Source organism: Cryptotermes secundus, unplaced genomic scaffold (assembly GCF_002891405.2).
Source record: "Cryptotermes secundus unplaced genomic scaffold, Csec_1.0 scaffold508, whole genome shotgun sequence".
NCBI lineage: Eukaryota > Metazoa > Arthropoda > Insecta > Blattodea > Kalotermitidae > Cryptotermes > Cryptotermes secundus.
Window position 1 is genome coordinate 648,970 of NW_019733326.1, and position 24,389 is coordinate 673,358.

A 24,389-nucleotide genomic window follows, 5' to 3' on the forward strand; every position below is an offset into this window, starting at 1 on the left:
TATATGTGGTGTTAACCAAGGTTCGGAGGAACGTATCGCCTCCATCTTCAGGGTAGAAGGAAAATGTAAGGAATCCGCAAGCGAAGAGACCGTGAGAACCAGTAAAAGCAGATGCGTTCCTCCAAAATGTCGGTTAACACCACATATACACAGTGCCAAATCCCAGAAGACTGCTTTCTTCATAATTCATTGTGTTCGAGAAATATCTTACTTCCCGTGAAATGAAATTATTTTATAATAGGATATATGAACCACTGCTTCATGTTTACATTGAAATGATGTTTACAAAATATTGTGAGCTATCAGGAGCAATGAAAATTAAGCAAAATTAAAATTCTTGGTAATATTCACTTAATGTCTTGATTGATTTTGAAATTAATTTATAATGATGCAGTTAGAGACCTTTCGTTAAATTTTCACGTAGATTGACATATCACTTTCCAAGAGCGCATGCAAATAATTTTTGTACAATTCTGAGTACATTGGAATTTGGCGGCCTCTTAAGTTTTGATATTGTGTGCAATCTGCCTGAGCCACAGTAAATGAGTTCCATATATCGCTGCACAAAAATCCATCCCTGGAGAATATTTAGGGAAGGTTTTCAGAGAATCCTGAAACAGTAGTTTTCACATTAATGCAAATGAATAAATCGTACAGGTCAGGGCAGTGAAAGTGGCAACATGTGAGCAGCATGCAGCCTGTGAGAAGGCTTCCCTTCCCAAAATGTGTGTTAAATTTTCCAGCTGTTTAGAAAAGCTTGAATGTTGCTGATGCTTTTGACTTTTATTTAGAAAGTGCCTGGTTCAAATCATGACTGTGACAGAGGCTGTCCTGACAGATTTTCATAATTTTCCTCTGTTCAAAGCAGATTCTGGGATAGTATCTTAAATTAGGTCAATACTGTTGCCTTCCTCTTCCTTTCCTATTTATTATTCACTTTTCATTATATTGTTTGGAAGTACATAGCCTTAGCTTCAGAGTGTCATCTTGACAGCATTGCACAGTAATGATATATTTTCCTGCTTGTCATAAAACTGATGTGGCATCAGTATTAGGGTTGGTTGTCCTGGTGACTTTGTCTCTTGTATAGAAAATGCACATTAAGTTGCTCGTGCATATCTTAGTTTTGGAAAGATAACTGGATGTGAGTGTCTGTACATATGCACGTCTTCACCTACAGACGTCTTGGATATTCTGAAATTAGGCCATATACACAGTGTTTGTTATATCACATGGGATGTAAATATGGTAGAGACATTGTAACTTGCCCGTCTTTCGTATCTACTGTGTAATGTGAAAAAAGGAATACATTTTTAAGCATTCACTGCTTAAATTAATGTTCCATAGAAATGTGATAATACTTGACCACATTTTTATTTATAAGTAAAATATACAAAAGTATATAAGGAATGCCATCTACGCAACAGTAATCTGTATTTAAAAACAAAGAAGACACTACCATATCAACGTTTGCTTTTAGTATGCTTTTACAGACGCAACATGTTTCGACCCCTATACAGGGTCTTCATCAGGCATACAATGTTCCAGTATGAGCTGGTGAATTGCTAATAATTATCATCTAATTCTTCAAACAAGGATCATTATTGTGTCTTAAAATTATTTAAATGCATAAATACAATATTAAGTTTTGATCAAAATTTTCAAAACTGAAAGTCCTTAGATAATAAAATTTAAAATTAAAGATATAAGGATTAAAATTAGAAACTAAAGATTAAGACATGAAGGTTAAAATTCTGTTTTTGTGGTAAGACTCTGCAACAGCTATGTGTTGGCCTGGTTTTTATTCCAGTAGAAGCACTATAGTGTGGGGTGCCCATGTATCGGAATCTTCTTACATGGGATAGTTCATGCAGCCATGACATTGGTAATGTCTTACGGAGCTATGCTCATTATTCAGTATATGATGTATATTAGTTTATTCTTAGAAATGGTGTGTACGGGCTGCTCCCTGTGTTGGTGCTGTCGCTATGTTTTAGCAGTTCGGTGTATTTTTTTTACATGCAAATTTGAACTGGAATTTTATAAATGCTGAAACAAAATGTGGGGCCCAGGTGTTAATTTTAAAGTAACAGTATGAGGGAGACCAGTTCAGCATGTTTTGTCCTATCAAGCCGTGAATCAAATATGAAAGTAATGCAGGATTGTAAGATATACAAATGTCAGTTATCTCTAAATAGTGCTCCAAATGTCTCAATTATTATGATTAGTTATGATCTGCAGTGGATATAGGATTTTGGTAGGGAAGCCAGAAGGAAAGCAACTAGCAGGAAGACCTAGATATAGGTGGGAGGATAATATTAAAATAGATCTTGGAGAGCTAGGATTGTGTGGTATGGGCTGGATTGATTTGACTTGCAATAGGGACCAATGGAAGGCTCTTGTGAACATGGTAGTGAACGTTTGGGTTCCATAAAATGTTGGAAAATTCCTGAGTAGCTGAGCGACTGGTAGCTTCTCAATGACTCAGCTGCATGGTGTTAGATGATTAGGTATCTGCTGTACTATATGATGCCATCATGGCAGAGCGAACTGTTTTCGACTGGAGAGACTTAAGCAAAACGAAGGACAGAGGAAGAAAAGACAGTGTTGTAGCTTAGGTGGTTAGTTGGCACCTTCCCACTGCAGTGGCCCCTGATTCAATCCCTGCTCAGGTTGGGTGGGCAGAATGACACTGGGGTGTGAATTCTCTGAGTGTTCAGCCTCTCCTGTCCTCATTTCAGCAACTGTTCCACTTTCATTAATCATATCTTCCCTGCTGTATAATCTGGATACTGGCAGCATTGGTAGGTGAATAACTAAAAGAACAAGGAAAGAAGAAGCTTCTGTATACAATTATTTAGATGTAATTAATTAGTGCCCAGACCTGACAGCTCCTGTGTTTATGTATACACATACTTCTTCTTGCAGTTTTAATGGCATTATAGTGTTACTGGCCTGTTCTGTTAATAGCTGAAGGCCAAAAGTTTAACCTTTAAATTAGTGGTCCTCAACCTTTTTTTGCTCGTGGACCACTTCTGACTTTTATTTGGTTCTGTGGCCCCCACCCCTCATATTGTTTAATTATAATAAATGTAATATGATTATAAATAAGTGCTTTATCAACTGTACTTTTATTTATAACAATTATTATTTGTTTATAGCATAAGGAATATTGATAATAAGGAAGGGGTCTTCTTCCAAACACTTCGAATACTGAACTGAAGAACACCTGAAATTTACTGAAAAGGTGGCGGTAAAACTCATGAGAGGAGGGGGAGATATTTAGGAAAATAGAGGATAATTCATTATGGCTCTGCCTGCTCTGAGAAGGCATGTACCTGTTTACCAGTACTTGGAATTCCCAGATCTAAGGTTGTGGTTTAAGCACAATAGGTTCTGTCCCTTCTAAGTAAGGTACACAAAAACAAGGATATTGATGTAACCGTACGTTCCTCGTCAAAATTATATAATTAAGGGTATGAACTACTTATGCATAGTTTAATACCATGAGAGACGCTCCATCGGCGAGATACCATCCCGGGTCCGTCAAGTTGTAATTCCGCTGTTGTCCTCCTTAGGCTAAGGGTTCCGCTATTGTCCCTAACGTCACCTGTTTACTCCCAGTATATCATAAACCCATGAACTGACCGTGTGCGAGACCGGCCAGGAGGGGTCTTGGATTCCTTGAAGACCTACAGAGGTTTATGGGCATCTCGAAAAATACGAATGTTGGGCAGATGTCGGGCTCGACCCTTGGATTTCTCTTGTTATTTTTCTTGTTTTTCTGATGCCAACTGGGGGACTTGTAAAGAGGGGGGTCGGCTATAGGGAGCGGAGGAGGACAGTAGTTGGAAGGTAGAGAGAGAAGAGAGAAGTGTGTAAGAGTGTGGTAGCTAGTCAGCGGACGGAGCGGCTAGCTAGGAGAATAATGTAAATATTCATCATTAATGAAATTTTAAATTAAAACTGCAATCCACAACGTTCTGGAGATCCCGGATTTATTTACCCCGAAGTGTGTTCCACTCCCATCTCCAAAGCACCCGTATCCTGTGATTAAGAACTCAAGCTCGAGCGAAAGTCGTGGCAACTGTACGTCGGCGGACGGCTACATTGAGTTATTGTGTTATTATATGTACTGACCATTTGGAATTTTTATTTCTTTTTATATTAATAATGTTTTAGAAGTGAAAATTTTGTGGCCCACTTAACAGTTTCCATGGCCCTCCATTTTTCCAAATTTTGTCTGCGGCCCCATAGATATATGGCTTGGCCCACTGGGGGGCCATATGGCCCCCGTTGAGAACCACTGCTTAAACTACCCATGTGTATGGATGTGCTCTTGACATGTTCGCTGGGGCTTACGTTTCACAAGATGCTGTAACTTCAACTTTCCAAACTATTTTAGTGCTCTTTTCCCGGACATTAAATATTATGACATGGTGCCAGGAAGCCAAAGTAGACGTTCATTGCTAGGCAGTGGCTTGGTAAACATGTTCCCATGGCAGCGAATAAGCAAGGAACAGTGAAGGTATTGCTGAGCTGTAACAATGGAAACAGCGCTTTCTGTTGGATCTGTCCTGAGTCTATATAATGAGGATCCCAGGCCAGTTGAGATATAACAGGAATTCTCTTGAGATGGCAGCTGAAAGTTAGTTGAAAGTCAGATTGTGTAGAGAAGACTTAGTGTTCTCTAGTTACAGTGAGACTGTTATATATCCATTGTCAGGCTACAACTAGTGAATACTGAAAACCCTAGTGTGTGTGCGCGCGCGCGTGACGGTGAACTCGAAAGTGTGTAGATCAGCAGTGGTGCAGTAATTGTAGTTCCAAGTGGTGTCAATAAACCCAATAACCAATCCATACCTTGTAGTATGTAGTCACATAGAAGTAAATACCTGATAGCATTAAAATATTGTTGGGTTGGTAACTAGACACAGGTTTTGGATTGGTTATTGACTTTATTGGATGATTGATGTTTGTAACAACAAATAATTGACACTGATTCTACGCAGATAACACACCCAAAGTCTTCCCACTGTGCCATGTCTTGATGTACCCCTTGCTTGGTAGCAGCTTTTGGCAGAGGGGATTCTCTTTAATGCTTCTGTGCTTAACAGCTGAAGACTGACTTAGCCTCCATATTTTTTTTTTGGGTGGCATTTGTGGCGGTGTCTGTCTTGGTCTCCTTCCAATGACTGCTAACGGGCATTCCAGGTTTGCTATGAATACGTGTCACTTCAGTTCCAGTCCACGATATTAAGACTTCTCCATTCCTTGTGTAATTAGGATCAGGGTCATAGCTAAATGTACTACAGGTGGCATCTGTCAAATAAACGTGTGGATGGCGTTGAGGGTATCTAACACATACATCACTATGCCTGTTTCATCTCTTCTGACCTCAGAGTTTCATTTTGTGCTTCTTTTGATATTGTGGCTATAAGAATAGATAGCTTCTGTTACGTGTTTTATAGTTATTCCAAGTTGTGCTTTAGGCCCTGAAGCAGTGCCTTTCATTCCGGCACCATGACGTAATGTTCGTCAGATCTGAACTTTTCTCATCTCTGATGTTTCTGGTTGTAACTGATGATGGTGAAGGTAATTAGGAATTTTTCCAAAGGTCATTCTCAGAATACGATAAGGTTCGAAACCAGCAAAGCACTGCCCCTTCTTTCTGTCATCAGAATTGTGTTTGGGTTGACTTATACTATCCGCTGATGGCAGTAACTATGGCTGTTTCCCCTTGCCTATGAGATTGTCTTCAGTTTTCTTCACATCCTCTTCTGCTCCAGCCTTCATTTCTTCTTGGGTATGAGCTATATGGGGAAGGACCTTCCACTCGCGTATCATGCTGCTTCTGTTTCTTTGTGGCCTGCACGTGTGGTGGAATCTGGGGAAGATTGTGTGAAAGCAGCAAGTTTGGTCTTACAGTAAGGAGGCAATATGTGAGAATATTTTTTGTATTATTCTGATGGCTTGTTATGATTTACAGGGTGGGGCGCAGAAACTTCCTTTTTTTGAAGGCGAATAAGAAACAAATTATTGCTGATAGACAACATTTATGTTTAGCTAATGAAAGAACATACTTTAAAGTTTTAAACAAAATATCTTGAAGGTGGTGGCCACCGTTCTATATGCACTGATGGAACAGTTTTCTGAAGTTCCCCTCTGCACTTCCCAACACGTGCACCGGAATTTGGGCTACTTCCTGCCGAATAACATTCTTCAGCTGAAGCAGGTTTGTGGGGCCACGTTTAAAAACCTCTGCCTTGAGGTATCCCCTTAAAAAATCACAGGGCATTAGATCAGGTGAGTGCGCTGCCCACGGGATGTCACCTCAAAGCGAGATGAGCCGTCCAGGGAACTTTGTCCTTGAAACAGTCATCGAAGCTCGGGCTGTGTGGGCCGTGGCACCATCCTGTTGGAACCAGATGTTTCCTAGATGCATTTCTTCAAGAGCTGGTTCGATAAAGTTTTTAATCATGTCCACATACCGCTGTGAATTGACAGTAACTGCATGATTGTCTTCTTCAGAAAAATTGGGGCCAATAACTCCAACTCTCGACAACGCACACCATACTCTCACTGTATCACTGTGAAGTGGCCTCTCATGGAGCTCTCTAGGATTGTTACTACTCCAATAGCGCATATTCTGCTTGTTGACATATCCGGATAGGTGAAAATGTGCCTCATCACTAAAGAAAACAAGTGCCTCAAGGGGTAAAGTTTCCAATAACATTTCGCACGCCGTTATTCGGTTGTGGAAATCACGTGGTGACAATTCTTGTAAAACAACCATCTTATAGGGATGGAAATGAAGATGTTCATGAAGAATTCGGTGTATTGAACAATTGGATATGTCTAGGGCGACTGCATGTTTGCGAGTGGAGCGTCTCGGAGATCTCAAAATCGACTGTCGAACTGCCTCCACATTTTCTGGCATCATAACGGTCCGTTGTCATCCTGATGATTTTTTCACCACACTCCCGGTTGTCCTAAAGTTCTCTACCCACAAAACGATTTCCGGTCTGGAACCAGACCTCTGGGCTTAATTCTGAAGTGAGTATGGAACGCACGCTGCACCACCACGTAGGAATGGTTGTTCGAAAAATAGGCTTCAACAGCAAATGCACGCTGCTCACTCGTCCACTTCATATTTCCTACTGAGGGGTATTAGACAGAAACTTCCGTGACTGCTGCGTTCGCCGAGCCTATTCCCACTTTTCTGCGACCTCCCCTCCCTTCACAATAAGGAAGTTTCTGTGCCCCACCTTGTATGATCAGTGCTATTGACATCCATCATGGTAATCTTACATCTTGGAATCATGTTTGATATTTTAAAATACAAATGACACCACTCTCCAGGTCTTCACATTCTGATGTGTCTTCAAGTTCTCGTTGCTTAATAGTGACTACCAACGGTGGGGATTCTCTTTGCTGCTTCCATGCTGAATGGCTCCTGTCAGTGCTGGCTGGCTGCCTGCTAGCAGCAGTCCTGTCAGTCAGTGGTTCATTTGTTGTAGTGAATTGCTGCTGGCCTTCACCAGCTCAGTCATTTAGTTTCTTGTTTCATGGGTCTTATGACTATTTTTTTTCATCTCACAACTCTGGGAATTGTACAGCTATTTCCAGTGGATCTTGGTGGGTTCAGTGAACTGCTGCTATTTCCTGCCAGCACAGTCATTCTTGGCTCTAAGTCCTTTGGGCCTCATGACCATAGTTTATTGTCTCAAGACTCTAGGAATGATACATCTGACTCCAGGTGATTTGGACCCCTTTGTCGTCCCTATATAACTTCTGGACAGACTAAGTAGAAAATATTGTTTCCAACAGTTTCTTGGTTGTGTGTGTTAATTTTCCCAGGAACGGGAACCAAGCTGTTGCCCAGCGCTGTATTCCATCATTTCAAGGATATTCCGGTCCACCGAGTGGTAAGACAACAACAACAGAAAGGTTACATAAAACAGTATTTTATTATGAATTATACAGGCGATGTAAACACTCTACCTAACAGTGTGGAAGCCCCGACTTGCAATGCTTTATAGGTCTTTTCATCTTATGCTATGGGTCAGCAGACCCAGACACTAATGATGTCAGTGCTCAGCAGCCTGTGCCTCGTGGGGGTTCTGTTTTATTCGCATGGGGGAGGGGGACCATCTAGTAATTTGTTTAATCTCTGCCCAGGGCTGGCTAGATGCTGTGAGTTGGTCCATCTCAGCTTGAAAGGATATTCAAAATGTCTTCTTGCTGTGTTCTTTAACTGCTGAATACACATTTCTCTCATACAATTACAGTAATGCACCCACCTCCACATGTGCAGTACCTCCCTTATAAGAGACCAGTTTACAACTTAATTGGTCTCAGAAACAAGACTTGGAACTCTGAAGCCTTTGGGACTTGCGCAATTCTCGTTCCACTTTAGGTGCAGTTATTTCTTGTAATGACATGTCTTCTTTTGCTATAAGTAAACTCTCATTGCCTGTATAATATCTTAATATTCACTAGTGTCTGTTATGGCCTTCAGGCAGGTCTGCCTCCATTTCAAACACAGTTTTATATGTATATTACATACACTTCAATCAGTAAGAAGCAAATACCAGTAGAGAGTAAGAATTTGTTTGTATTCTGTCTGAGTGCGAATCCTGAATAAAGCAAATGTTTTGTAACCTGTCTCTTGAGTGGTAAGATTCCAGATCTCTCCTCTTGCTTGCAGTCTTGCAAAGCACCTTCTCTAAATTTTGTTCCCAGTTTCTGAATACACTGAATCCAATCAGACACACTCTCCACTTAGTTTGCTTAGTAGTGAACAGTTGGTAACATTCTTGGTGTGTGTGTGTTCTTTATGAATTCTCTTAATTCTCCCCGGTTTTTTAAATTTCTGTGAGGGTTCAGTTCTTGCCTCAGCAGATTCTTGTTAGAACAAACTTGTATAAGGCGGTTGCATTTCTTGAGTCAGTAACCTCAGATGCTGTATTTACATACGCTATAAAGCTATCACATACTTGCACCTTTGAATGGGCCTGCAAGCTTTAAAGCCTCACTGATTTAAATATACATGTTGGCAGTTGGCAGTATACTTTCAGCATTTACGACTTCTGTATCTGAATTTGGTTACATGTTAGACAAAGATTGAACAGGTACTCACCCTTTCAGAGTGAGCTGTATGCCTGCCACATAGACCAATTGCAACATGTTGGATTCACCTTGCAATGGTACTCCTGCTGTATAGACTACTGTGAGTGCAGTAGACTAACCCGCGTAGTGGTACCCCCATTGCTAGCAAGCCTTCCTCTTAGACTGCCTGTCTGGCCATAGAGTCTTAGCTTCAGTTCTGCTTGGCTTCTTGCCACTGTCACCTTTCTGGTCTGGATCAGTCCTCAGTTCAAAACTGGTTGGCTCCCTGCCCTCAGCTTCATCCTTGGGACATAGAATCACGTCTGGAAGTTCTGCAGTTCCTGCTGGAGCTTTCTGCTTATCGCACTCTTTTTAAACACTACCTCAAATCCTGTTTTCTCTTTTAAAATGCATCCTGATATTAGCGTCATTGCTTCTGATCTCTTTTCAACACTTTGTCCGCATTTGACATCAGCATATTATTGTTATGAGTCTGTTGTTTACACATCTGACACCAATGTCATATTCCAATACTTCAAGGATTCTCAAGAATTCACTGAGCATAAGCGGAGTCAGTGTATGGTAACAGATGACAATGGGAGGGTTACATAAAACAGTACTTTTATTATGAAGGTAATGAATTCTTGCTGAAGTATAGAAGCATTGTAAGTATCTACCTAAGAGTGTGATAGCCTCAACTCGCAGTGCGTGATAGGTCTTTTCCTCTCATGCTGCAGGTCAGTCGGCAGACCTAGACACTGAAATTGTCATGGCTTGGCAGCCTGCGCTTCAGGGGGGTTCTGTTTTATTCACATGTATAGAAATTTGTTTAATCTATGCTCCGGGCTAAAGGCTGCAAGTTGGTCCACCACAGCTATGAAAGGATGTCTAAAATGACTTCCTTCTGTGTTCTTTAACTGCCTGTTACACATGACGAATACAGTTACAATAATGCACCCACTTCCACCCCTACACCAGTTGCACTTAATCCACTACCTCTCTGTCCAAAATGTATCAACCTTGTGCCAGGAAAACAAAGTTCTGTAATTGGGTGGTTACAATACCTAATCCTCTTCAAAGTAGGCGACCTTGTGACTCCACACACTTGGCCCAGTGGTCCTTCCATCACTGGAAGCAATTCTGGAAGGCTTGTTTTGGAATGGTGTGCAGCTGCGGCATTGCGTTCTGTATGATGTCCTTGTGGCTGTCAAAACAGGAGCCCTTTAGCAGTATCTTCAATCTTGGAAACAGCCAGAAATACAAGGAGCCATGTCAGGAGAGTAGGGAGCCTGGCAAACCTGTGGAATGCCGTGCTTGGCCAGGAAACCCTAGATCAGGTATAATGCATGAGCTGGGGCAGCTGCCAGTTGCGTGTGTCCCACAGCTGCGGTCTCTTGTGCCTAACTGCATCATGAAAATGACGGAGGACTTCTTGGTAGTACTTCTTATTGACAGTTTGGCCTAGTGGTGCATACTCATAATGCACAGCACCACGGTAATCGAAAAGAACAATATCACCTTCACATTGCTCTGAACCTGTTGTGCTTTTTGTTGCATCATGCAGCTGTCTCATGGACTGCATAAAGATCATCTTTTCCCAGTTAGTCCAGTGGTATGCGTTAGGAATCTGTTGCCTAGTAATGGGCGTTGTTTACAGAGTCATACTAAGCAACAGGTCTACATGCTACAATATGAATCTTTACTGCCATGAAAACCTATAATTTTATCTGTACAATGTATTCAGCTGCAGGCACATACTTCATATTATTCCATCTCACTTTCATATCAGTCTCTCTCTCTCTCTATATATATATATAGGTTTTCCTTTTTGGGTGAGGGTAAAACACCTTTTTAGTTACATGTGGGAGCTGTTTAAGTGAGGCTTTCTTTTATTTACATTTTTATGTTCTAATGTCTTATTTAACACATCATCTATAATCATACTATGCCTGTATGCACGTATACACATGCCAATGGTCATATATTCTTTAATTGATTTTGTATTTTGATATCTTGAATATTATTTAATGAAGAAATGTTTTGGGGTGGTAGAAGAGCATGTCAGATACTTTCTGTTTCGGGGGTAAAGTGAGTAAAGGTATCCCTATAACAGGCCATAGAGGCCCATTGGGTTGTGAGATGTTGAGGTTCCCACATTTTCTAGGTATTCGGCTCCTAGATGGCGGCAAGGTTGCCAGCCCTATGCACTGGCCGCCCTTTACCTCCAAGAATATTCCTGGTACTCATTTCTGTTAGAGGCTGAGTCGACCCCAGGGCCATAGTGTGGCTGGAAGGTTTAGGTCAATTGAAGAAAATCCAATGACCTCATTGGGACTTGAACCCATGACCTTCCGGCTTGTAGCGTAGTGCTTCAACCAACTACGCTACCGCATGCCCCCCTCTGTTTCAGGGTTGCTGGTGGGAAAAGAGGAGGAAACTATGATATATTGTATAAAATGTTCAGTGGTCCTCCATAATAAGGTATAAGATTCTTACATGGCTAATCAGTACAGGTGAAAACATGACTTTTGAATTTCAGTGGTTTCTGTTTAGAAAATGGCGTTCTATACAGTAACTGATTTCACAGTTGAAACATATTGATCAGGAGGGTTGCACATTTAACTGGACTTACAGATAGCCAAGATCATGTCTTAAACAGTATTTTCTCATTTATTCATCTGTGATGTCCCATTTCCTGCTCTTGTGAATTAACATTGGGTTGCTTAGGCTTTTTATTTCCTTTTCTGAATTAAATACGAGTTTTGCTGAAGAGCAACGTCCGAAACTGAATTAAGAATTTCATTGTTTAAAGAGTTGGTTAATTTTGTGATTTGGATGGTCATTTTGCTTAAAGAAAGGAATGGACATTAAAAATTGAAAGAGGTCTTAGTGCAAGAACTGTAATGTGGATCATACCAAGTGAAGGGCATGTAGAAGCTTGCCAACATAAAAATAGTTCAGGTCTTGTTTGTAATGTATAATTTGAGTGTTTGATGGAAAATTCCTGTAAAATGGTACCTTTCTTGATATCTGTAACTGCGTGCCAAGTCCATTTGTGTTTGTATTAAGTTTGTATGAAGATATTGCTGCATTATTTGTAAGTGATGTAACACTGTTTATGACTTAGTCGTGAGACTGCTGTGTACCATAAGTATCCTGCTTACATTATATAACAAATTGTTGTTAAAAGAATATCTTTCATGTATGATGTATTGTGCATGGCTTTTTAGCTGTGAAAAATAAGGTGTAGAAAAAAGTTGTTTTATTGTGACAAAATTATATGCAATTTTTTTTTCGAGTTCTTCATTGGAAGAAATTTTATTGACAAGCAGTCCAGTCCAGTAGATCCATAACAGTGACACATTAAGGCGTGTAGTTATGTATGTGTGTGAATCAAATGTACATCTATATATGCATATATAGACATTACATTGTAATGTTACGTTATGTGACCGTGTTTGTCCTGTGTTAATGTGACTTAAGAAGAGAAACATTTGTGAATATTGTAAATATGAACACCAGTAATATAAGAAGAGAGAAAACTTGATCATTTCAACAATTTCCGTTAATGTGGGTAAGTAAATACAATTTACTTTGTTATATACAAGAGACCCTATGGTTATTTATGTTAATATGTATTTGTAAATAATAGTGACATATATACATATTCTTTGAATTGTTAGTGTAAGATATTTGAAATGTTTGATTTAGAAAATGAGCGGATATTTTTAGTTTTCTTGCCTTTATTGCATTTGCAGTTATGTCCATTTTGTCAGCCATGCCCTCAAGACTGTTCATTCTAACATGTAGGCATGGGATTGTTGGGTACATGTTTACAGAATGTGGTATCTATATATTTATTCCTTACCTTGGTTGGTAATTTCATATATCTAAAAGAGACCATTTGCATATACAGAGAATAGTTTTTAACTGAAAGTTTTTTAATGTTATTTTATCGAAATATGTATTTGATCACTTTCCATTTATATAACAGCATTGCTGTGGTACTTTCGTGTTGTAATGTGGTGTGGAACGTTACAGACTTTATTTTGTTACATAATTGTAACAAGGTGGGTGCTCACTGTGTAGGCTCTTTATAAGTTCATTTGGGATAGAATTGAAGTTGTTGTGACACAATTTCTGTCTTGAGAAGTTGAAGTTCACTTGTTGCAAAAGTGGTTGAAATAATTGTTTGGAAACGCAGTTCGTTCACTGTTGTACTTCAAGGCCGAAATAACTTTGTGGGCTAAAATGTAATCTCTGAAGGTGTTTCTAGTATCATAAAGTTGTGCACTTTCATAGTGGGTTTATCGAGTGATGTTTTGACGATGAAAAATGATTAATAATACTTAGGGGAGACTTTTAAACATGCAACATCTTGAACTAAGATTTTAAGGCACTTGTGATATATGCATGAGAATGATACTTCGATTAAGTGCTGCCTCCATTTCATCAGCTCCCCAACTCTCCACAGAGAAGAGAGGTATAGTTTCATTTATGTTTCTGGAAGTTTTTGTTTGATGATTTGAAGTTCTTATGGTCTGATACAAATCAAGAAAGATCTTGTGGCATGACTTTGATTTTGCCATTGATGTGATGTATTATCCTGTAAGGTTATCAAACCAATCTTTTTTGTTCTACAAATGATCTGTTTGAATTCAAGATAACAGCTTTTCACTGAACCACCAAATTTGCAAGTTTCTGTGTACTGTCTTTTATGTTTTGAAGCAAGCATCTAAGTGCTTTTTATTTGCTGTAAAGTAGTGTGAATAATATTTCAACCGTTATGAAATTACATTGCAAGTTTGAGATTGAACGAACTGCCATATACTGAAGAGGACATGCTGTGTTTTGCTTTGAATGGTGATACAGTGCAGATATGTTGGAGGACGTTTTTTAAGTATGTCCATATGTGCGTTTTAATGGGCCATTATTTTGATTATGATTTTTATATTTGTTACTTCATGAAAGTTTTAATCACAATAGGTAGGTACTATATCCATTTTTGCACTTTTGCATTGTTTTACTGTAGCTGGATGTAGAATTAAGAATGAAGTTCACATTCAAACTGATTCACATCACAGCCTGAGGCTCAGGGTTATGTTCTGTGATTTATGATGCATGTTTTTTGCAACCATTGGCCAAAAATATTGTAGATGATCTTCCTGATATACATGATGTATTGGTATGTTTGGTTATTCTCCACGGATCTTGAGATTTTTACTAGAGATTTTACTAGAGTTACAGTTATTTTCTTAAGGGAATTCTTCAATGGCCAAAGAGTGTATTTAATGGTAATAACTTGCTTTGTTAGGAGAATATACATGATACATGAAGTGTATTCTGATTTCTCTTATAGTCTACATGGTGTATAAGTCTGGTGAAAGGCAGCAGATGTTTTTGTAGATGCATATCACCTCACTCTTGAGGGTTGAAGAGTAGGCTAAGCTCTGCTTGCTGCATACCTCTTGCAGGTTTCTTGTGTGATTTACTTGTTGACCCTGAAGATGGTGGTGGTGTGTTCTTCTGAAATGTTGGTTGGCTTCCACAGCCTTATATCTCAGCACAGAGAACTTTTCATAGCTGTGAGAACCTCAGACCTCAAATTCATATGCATTCCTTTTGAAATATGTAGTTATTGATCTCATTGCTTGTGCTAGCCAGAATGGACGTGTGGCAATGTGTGCCATCTCTGTTGTTATGTAATCATAATTTTTCAAGTATATTCAGCTTTGATATTATGTGACTATTGGGATTGAGGTATAATTTAAGTGATGTTACATCCCAGAATATTTTGAGATAAGGAGTATGTTGCAAAATGCTTTCCATGTGGCTTGAGTTTGAGTTCAGATGGTCAACAAAGAACATTGGTCCTAATGAATTCAGTGCCGATTTTGACCTGTGAATATTCATTCCTTGCAGCTCAGAACCTCAAGTTGGAAGCTTTTTTGTGTTACCAGGCTTCACCTTTCTACAGTGATTTGTTTTGGCATAGTGCCCATTCTCCCAAGAGAATGATTGCCATAATAAATTAAGAAACACATAAGTTGTAAAATTGTACAAGAAAGTTGGGCCATATTTATTGAATATTTAATGGTATATATGGAATAATGTTTTCAGTCACTAGTTCATCCTGTTTCTGACTGCTGGCTCCAAAGTTATCTAATAACTGAAGTATGATGAGTTCTGTCTTCTGGGATAGAACTTTGTGTAGTATAGCCCCTTGAAAGTCAGCCAGTAATTTTGAGGAACATACCGCCTTTGAAACATCATTTGACTTGTCAATAGACTATCTGTCTGTCTACCAGTCTCTCTATGGCTGTAGAACCCTTGTGAACCTTGGTCCCCTTTTCAGTTTCTTAATCCTTACACAGATGGTAGATCTCCTTGGATGAGTGATCAGCCCGTCACAAGGCCACTAACTGAACACAGGACAAGACAAACACAGAATAAATGCACTTAGACATCCATGCCTTGAGAGGGATTCGAGTTCGAGCAAGCGAAGACAGTTCATGCCTTAGACCTTGTGGTCACTGTTTTCTGCTTTTCAACGGACTGCACAGTGTTATATCCCAGAAGATAACCAGTGCTGTGAGAACATCAGATCCTACACGGAAGTGTGTTGTTTTTGAAACTCTTCCCTGCGTTTCTTCTGTTCCGGGTATGCATTAAAGGTTTCTGTTTTTATTAACCAACTAGCTGTACCCATCCACGAGTTACTGTGGCTCAGTCTGGTTAAATGGAAAAGAAAGAAAAGAGAAAGCGCACGTTTCTAATATGTTTAATTTCACAAAGCTTGTGGGTATACAATATTTTTTGTTGTTCCATTGTCTGTGCAGATATAGAGATTGTCTGGTTTGCTGACTCTAGAACACACAACATATAATGGTCCATGTGAGAAGCGATCCGTGTCTAGATCTAAACCGCACAGTTCTAAAGATTGGCCCTGAGCTTTGTTGTTGGTGATTGCAAACGCCAATCGAATTGGGAATTGCAATCTCTTAAATTGAAATGGCACATCCGTTGGAATCATAGGAATGTGAGGAATGAGGACATCTTCACCTTTGAAAGGTCCTGTCAAGATTGTTGTTTTACGACGTTGCTCAGTAATTTTTTTACTGCAAGCCGCGTGCCGTTGCAAAGCTTTGGCTGGTTGATATTTCGCAACATGATAATTGGCACGCCTATTTTCAATTGCAGTACGTGTCGTGGCATCCCTGGCAGATCGAGTGAATTAAAAAATTCTGTTGGATAATTAACCGCTTCATCTGCTTCCACAACAGTGTCGACGGACTTGTATGTGACTGCCTCACATTGAATGTTAGATTGAATGATATTGTTAGGTTCGTAGACGTCTTTGTTCTTGGCAGCAAGAATAGCTCATTCACCTAGCCAATCGCGATTCTTATAATTGGTTTGAATATTGGGAAATACTTTTTCAACCAATTCATCTTTTGATGTCACTAAATTGCAGAAGTTATGAGGCAATAAAATTCGTCCTGAGGTCAGATCAACCGGCACCTTTCCGTTCCCAATTTCCAGCAATTGATGTGAGAATATCTCAGCTGATCGATCGTTTTGCAGCTGGACACACATATTTATAGTTAATTTTAACGTCCTTACGTGTCGCCACAAAGTAGAGTATTTCAGGCAAGCATTTATTTCGTCCGCTGGTGTCGATCGAGGAATTTACAGGTAATGTTTGCCTGAAATTTCCTGCAAGCAATATTAATGCATTCCCAAATGGTCTGATGTTTCCACGCAAATCTTGCAATGATCGATGAAGAGCCTCGAGCGATTTTTTGTGCGCCATTGTGCATTCATCCCAAACAATAAGTTTGCATTTCTGCAATACTTTTCCCATGCCTGATGCTTTGGAAATGTTGCACCTGGGAGTTACAATGAATTGCATGTTCAGTGGCAATGATCGTAAATGCCTTTTTGCTCAAGCGTTAGCTTAGGAATATTTGATTGCACATACGACAAAAGATCACCCGTGTTGTAATTTTGTTCACGACGCAATTCTACATTGAACGAAGCAGCAGCAGATCGATTCGGTGATGGCATTCCCAATTGATTGAGAACTTTGTTCGCGATTTCTAAGTACAAATCTTCAATCATTATTAACACTTCATTGTAGATTTCTGCTGTGAAATCCATGTTCATATTGAATATTCCTTGGGTATTCGATGGAAAATATCTTCAGCCATGTGCGATTTATATTTCTCCCATAACTCTGTTGGAGATGAAGGAGGGCAGGCGGTCAATATGATTGCAAACAATGCATGAATTTGATTTGGATGTGACGTGTTGCACGCGTCAATAATGCGTACATCCCAGTGTCGGTCGTTCCCAATAAATTCAGAGCTTGACATGCACTGCGGAAAGTGGCATGTGTAACGCCGTTGACAATTCTCAATTGCTGGAAAGACGTTGGACTGGGCACATTTACCAACAGCATGCAAAGAAAGAAGCATTCATCTTGATTGGGATGCACGGTATACAGTCTGCCTATTGTAGTTTCTTTGAATATGCCAGTTTGTCCATCGACTCTTGCAGTTGGGAAACGATGGACCTTTTTATGCCGGTAGAAATTCCGCAGCGTGCATTCAATTCATCATTGCCATCGCCGATGAAATACATTTGTAGGAATTTGTTGACCATCTAGGAACGGAAGCAGGGAGCCGGCTTTATGACAAATTTTTCCTTTCACTTTGAAAGTTGGCATGAATTGAGCTGTTACGATTTCTGCACTGAACGACGTCATTTGGAAGTATGAGTTGTATTTCCTGATGTTAGATAGGAAATGCTTTGATTCGGTGGTATATCCGGCAAGCAAAGTTTTTAATGGCTCTGGCGGTTCTCCAAGTTGAGGCAGAGTAGTTTTTCCCGCGGCGCAACACATTCCTTTCGTTTCTCCATCAAATTTCAGAGCCTTGCAATAAGGACACACTTCAGTCATAGTGCCGATGAGAACATGCTGGCTCAAACTATAATCTTCAGCTGGGCTGTACCGGAATGCAAGGCGATTGTAATCGCGTGATTGGTGAGCATGGAGTCGTGTTTGACACTGATCTGCTGTTTCTCGTTGGCGTCTTTCAGCCACTCTCAGCCTGTCGCGTTCAGTCTGTTGAGAACGAAGCAGATCTGAAGCTGCAGAACGCGATTGCCGTGCTTGCAACCGTGCATCCTCAAGTCTGGCTGCACGTCGCTCTGCTCCTTCCTCGGCACATATTTAAGCCATTCTATGCCTGTTTCGCTCGTTTGCTGATGCCCGTTCTTCCCCAGTTTGATTTGCAGTTGCTTGTCGCACTGCTTCCGCTCTGCGAGTACGACGACCTAAGTTTGATCTTCTGCGAGGCATTGTTTGGATGAACTAAAGCAGATTGATTGCAGTGAAGAAGAAAGAAAGTTGTAACAAAAACATATAAAATTGCAAAACATTAAAAAAAGGAAAGAACACGAACTGTAAAACAAAGAAGAAACAAAAAATAAATAAAAAATACTAACAAAATATTTCAATTCAAACACAGATCAATGGACACAGCTCAATTCCACCGCCAATTGCTCTGAAAAATAAGGAAAACAGTCAAGAAAACGAAATAAAAAACAATGAAAGAAGAAAAAATAAACTATGCTCACGAAATGAACGCTATGGTAAACGACACAGCTCAATTCCAACGCAACGTCACACGAAATAATTAATTCAAAATGAATGAATTCAACCCCCCTTTTATACCCTTGGCAGCTGGCTATGCAAGTGAGCCTTTGTTATAACCGTGGAAACGCTGCTTTGTTGATTCCGCGATTTCTACGCAACGACCCATTGTTATTGCGTTGTCTATGTGGGAACGCTCCGTGTATTCGTTGTAACCGTGGAGATTCGATGTTCTCGACACGACGGTTTTCTTTCTTTTCCATTTAACCAGACTGAGCCACAGCAACATGTGGCCGGGTACAGCTAGTACACGCGCGTATTCGAATTCAACGTTGCGTCAAAATTTCAAAGCAATCGGTGAAGAACTTTCGGGGATATAAGATTTTGAACAAACGAACATTTACATTTTTATTTATATAAGAATATTTTTAAACGTCTTTGTTCTTGTTATCTGAATTTGTGATCATATAGGAAAACATTATCTTTTTCATATTGTGGTCATCTGGGATATGGCAACATGTAGTCTGTAAGCAGGAGGGATATGCTACTTCACTCAGATGATGGAGAAAGTGTTCCTCTGAAGTGTTTCTAGAGGCCCACTAGACCAGTGTTTCTCAACTGCTGGGCTGCGGCCCAGGACCACGCCCTGGCATCAATTATACTGGGCCCTTGTCTCGTAAAGAAAGAATTTACCAGGCCGTGGTCTCACGGAGGTTGAGAACCACTGTACTAGACTACATAGTGTCATAGACTAGGCCACTGTGAAATCCTCAAATCTTATATCGTGTTCATTTTTGCCTTGCCTTTGTCATGTTTGTTGTGTTAATGTTCAATATTTTAGCACTTTAAATATACTCAGTCATTCTTTCATTATAGATTTTCAACAGTAAGACCATACTATTTATGTGCTGTTGGTAATTAAATGTTAATCATGAAATGGCATTCTTTCACCCCTTGGTTCATCATAGGGTGTGAATTTCGTCATTGTTATAACCTAAAGATGTCCTTGATTGAAGATTATGTGTTCATTTGCATACTTGCAAATGCTGTCAGTGTAGGAGTTGCTAAAGGAATTTCAGAACAAGCTTTGGATGTGTTGGCATGCAGTCTGCTAGTAATTTACATGCATTTTGCGGAAACACGGACTCCATCTTCAGGATAAAAGTGTAGGCTGAGTTGAGACAAAATTGGTACTGGGGTAGGGAGAGGAATGGCAAGGCTAGAAGCCTTGAGCTATCCAGTTGGAGCAGGGCGGATGGGAAAGGGGCTGTGACCCTTGAAAGGGCAGTTCGTTGCCAGTGAAGAGAGGTGAGATTCAGAAGTCTCTTGAGTCACCAATGAAGGGTGTAGGGAGGTCAAGTGAGATGAGGTAAGGAAGCAGTGCCATCAAATACTGTATTCCTTCCTGCTCTCCTTATTCTGATTGGATCACCCAGAGCTCCTAGCCTGGCCAGCCCTCATCCTATATTCATGCCATATTGTCCTTTGGGTTACTCATTTTGCCTGAAGAAGGTGGCAGCATTGTCCTTAGAAACATTGGTGAACATCTGTTGGCCTATGGTGAGTGTCCTAATCAATGCTGTGAAAACCTTAAATCTTGAACTGAAAATAAAAGGACCTCACTGGTTTGCTTTCACTACCACAGCATTTTTTTGTCATTCAATTTCTTCTATTCTTATTGATAAAGGAGGACTTTTAAAATAGGCCTTCAGTAGCGTCTGTTATGGGAATGCACATCCCTCCAAGTTGGAGAGGATGCGGTATGAGGCACAAAATGTTTATCTGAGAATAGACTTGATCTGAATTGTTAGTCATGTGATTGAAATGTTTCTGAAATTGCTTCTTGCATTAGATGACTATTTTGCATATACAGAGTGTCCCAGGAGGAAAGGTCAGTATTCTTGGAGGCCATAGTATCAGTCATTCTAAGAAAAAGTAGTGTATACATACATGTGTCCTATTCCGAACGGTTTCTGAGATGGAGCTCTTTCACTGTACAGTAAGTACACTGCACACTGTACAGATGAGCGACATGCCGTGTCCTCACACTAGTTGCAAAGTGCATTGATGTTTCTGGTGGAAATTTTGAAAATGCATTATGCTTGGTAAACTGTACAAACTTTTGTCACCTGAAAAATAAATACCAGTATTAGAAACAGTACTTAATATCTCTTTCTTATCAACAATTTTGAACTGTGTAGGGAAGTAGCTCCGTCTTGGAAACCGTTCGGAATAGGACATATGTACATATATAGTTTTTTGCTTAGAATGACCAGTACTATGACCTCCTAGAATATTGGCCTTTCCTCCTGAGACAGCCTGTATATGCGAGAAACCAAATTTCTGATCTATCTTGAATTGTGGTTTGGTCCTATGAACAATTCATACCTTTGTAGGGTATGTGGTATGTGTAAGCTGTATTGTGTTGAGGTTTCCTTTGGGGGTGGGGGCATGAGGGTTGAAAATGTATCAGGAGACATACTTTGTTGCGTAGACTAATTCAAGTATTGACGTGATTGTAAAGTGTAAGATTTGAGGCTTTCACGGCGGTGACTATGAAGAAAGCAGTCTTCTGGGATTTGGCACCGTGTATATGTGGTGTTAACCGACGTTTCGGAGGAACGTATCGCCTCCATCTTCAGAGTAGAAGAAAAAATATAAGAAATCTGCAAGCGAAGAGACCGTGAGAACCGGTAAAAGCAGAGTGTCTGCTTTTACTGGTTCTCACGGTCTCTTCGCTTGCAGATTTCTTATATTTTTTCTTCTACTCTGAAGATGGAGGCGATACGTTCCTCCGAAACGTCGGTTAACACCACATATACACGGTGCCAAATCCCAGAAGACTGCTTTCTTCATGATTGTAAAGTTTTCCATTTCTAACCACATATACAAGCCCCTCCCCCCAAAGAAGAATGTTATTAAAAATAAATTCCCAAATTAGTGTCCGAGAACAGGGTTTTATTGCTAAGTCCACACAGAGTATATTGTTATCTCTGTGCAAGTAATATGATAGAAAAATAACAGAAGAAATAGTTTTACAGCAGTATTAGAACATTGGTGTCTGAAGTATTGCGCTTTATATTTAGAGAAAACTGTGTAATCTTCTTTGTTGGCAGTGTCGTCATGGGCTAGTCTAGCAAACTACTGTACATGGAGATTTGCACAGACTTTGAAAGAAGAACCTGTTGCCACTGAAATGACAAAAAGTAATTTGCCTGATGTGAAGAATAAAGCTGGAGTGAAAAACTTTTCGTGTGAGGTGTGCGGCAAACTAATGCATCATTGGAAGTCCCTAGACCTTCATATGAAGATGCACAGTGGAGAAACTCAGTGTCATTTGTGTCACAAAGTGTTGAACCGGTCATATGCATTGAAATTACATCTCTTTAAAGTACATGGAATTTCTTCACATCCACACATGTAGTGTTGATTTCTCAGTAGATTTTTCATGTTAACTACATTGGATTATGAAGCTGGATTGTTTTGTGTGTGTGTGTGTGTCGAAGGAACATCTTTTGGAGCAATGATTATGGAAGCAATTCAATTCCTGATTTACTCATTTTACCGTCTATTTGCATCTACTTCACTTAAATTGGTTTTGTATTTGTATGTGTTACCAAGATGCTTATTACAATAGAAAAATGTAGTTGTAATTATGCTTGTATCTCTTTAGGTTGCATTATTAATTATATATGGAGCCCGTAACAGTACCTGATAAGTATCGAGGAGCTGTTATTGTTAGACTGAGAGCCTGTTGATGTCAGTTCAATTCTTATAGGATTTGAGGTTCTTGCAGCAGTGGTTAAGGAGAGAACTGGGATATAATGTCGTGCAGTCTGAAAGGACCACTTTCAACGAACTTCACAGTGTTATGCCCTGGAAGAAAGCAGTCTTCAACTCTTGTTTATTATTCTTTATAACTAATATTTTCCATAAGAATACAGAGAAATTGAGTTAGTATACATATTAGAAAATTTTAAACGAAGTTGTTATGCAGTTTGTTCTTCCTTCTAAGTTACATTCTTCTGCCACTTTCTGACCATTGACCCTTGACACCCAACTTTTTAGCTGATTATTACCAGTTTCTGATACAAGTCTGTCACACCATAAGAGGTGTAAAAACAATTTATCTACATCTCACAGTAGTGCTGGAAAGAACATGGCCACACACACAGACTATTGTTTAAAATGGTTGAGATTGACACAAGATAATGAGTTATTTATTTTTTAAATTTTATCTTGTATGACTGAACTTCAGTGCCATTGCTTTTGTTAGTAAAATGCCAGTTTCTTTTGCATAATGTCTCTGTGACTGTCATGGTCATATTCTTGCTCGCTTTCTCCGTAATACGCACACATTTTTATCTGATTTATAGCCAAAAAGTGACCACCGGACCAGAGTTTATTCAGGAACCTTTTGTGCTTGGAATTGTGAACCCAGGCACTCCACAGTTAATGCAAAAAGTACCTGTTAACAGCATGTTGTACCCTGTCCCTGCACAGTGACATTAATTACTTTAATGCTGTGTAATAACCATTACTTAACGCAATACTCAACAATATTGTAACCTTATTCTTGAGGCAAAACAAAAACTGAGCACACATGTATCACTTGAGTTGCATTTACTGGTAGTGGGCAGCTGTCATTATCTGGTAGTTTAGAAATGGCATAAATATGTAATTTAGCTTGAAGATAACACGACATGAATCTGTTCCTCACTACTGTGACAGCTAGCTGGACCATACTTACTGCTGTTGGAACTCTGTGGGCCACTCTTATAGTTTTGTTCTGTATGCCTTTGAATTTCAATATTTCACTTAACAGCCAAGCAAAGGGAAGCCCACGATGAAATTATCCGACTGAGGTGGAACAAGGTAATCCCATATTGAGGGGGCAGCAGATGCTTTAGTTACTTTCAACATCCAATATTCAGTGTGTCACCCCATAATCAGAAACATTTTGAATTCTTACGATCAGTTGTAAAGCCAAATACAAGAGTTCCACAAAATGAAGTTTGGTGACTTTGTTGTTGAATTCATGGTTTTGAAGATTGTGTGTATCTGTTGAATTACCCTTTTCTCTATGAGATTTTGAGGTTTTTCTCAGGAGTGAAAATTTAAATTGTCCGTTGTGGGTTATGATGATATGGAGTATTGTTTGTAATTGGTTAACATTGTTTTGGAGGAACCTGTTGCATACAACTTTTGCCCTGAAGACCATGATCTAAGGGCCATATCCTGCTTGGTGACAGTTCTGGCTTGACTTCAGCTTGCATTGAGAATTTTGTAGACGTCAGTTCACTTTTCCCTCTTTTTCAAGAGAAGTTAACCCTGTTGTAAAATTTTTTCATACTTGAGTACCCAGTATTAAGTGGAATTGAGCTTATTTGCAGAACTCTCCTGAGTCAGTGGAGATTTGTAAAGTATTCGTAGCTTGTAAGCCAAACATAATATTGAAACAGAAACAGTGTTGACCATTCCCTTTATAGTACTAGTAACATTTCTATCTAGTTCTGGCACCTATTTGACATTTTATAATTTTTTGTGAAACCCACGGAGCTCATTCTCCTAACGTATTCCTGTAATCTATGATAATTTGTGTCCAAACAGGAATATAAGC

The 24,389-nt window shown here is 39.6% G+C and overlaps 1 protein-coding gene across 34 annotated transcripts in view; it reads left to right on the forward strand.

The window, feature by feature from the left end:
• Nucleotides 1-24,389, forward strand: part of LOC111867987 (protein abrupt) — a 203,956-nt gene that overhangs the window by 57,245 nt on the left and 122,322 nt on the right. The window contains exon 6 of one of the 34 annotated variants that reach the window (XM_023858263.2): nucleotides 21,886-22,439. The exons of 32 other annotated variants lie outside the window; for them this stretch is intronic. In XM_023858263.2, coding sequence (XP_023714031.1) covers nucleotides 21,886-22,193 — 308 coding nt within the window. In that variant the 3' untranslated portion in view covers nucleotides 22,194-22,439. Of the gene's footprint in view, nucleotides 1-12,594; nucleotides 12,627-21,885; nucleotides 22,440-24,389 lie in introns of those variants that run through there. One more of the 34 variants, XM_033752882.1, reaches the window with a different exon arrangement.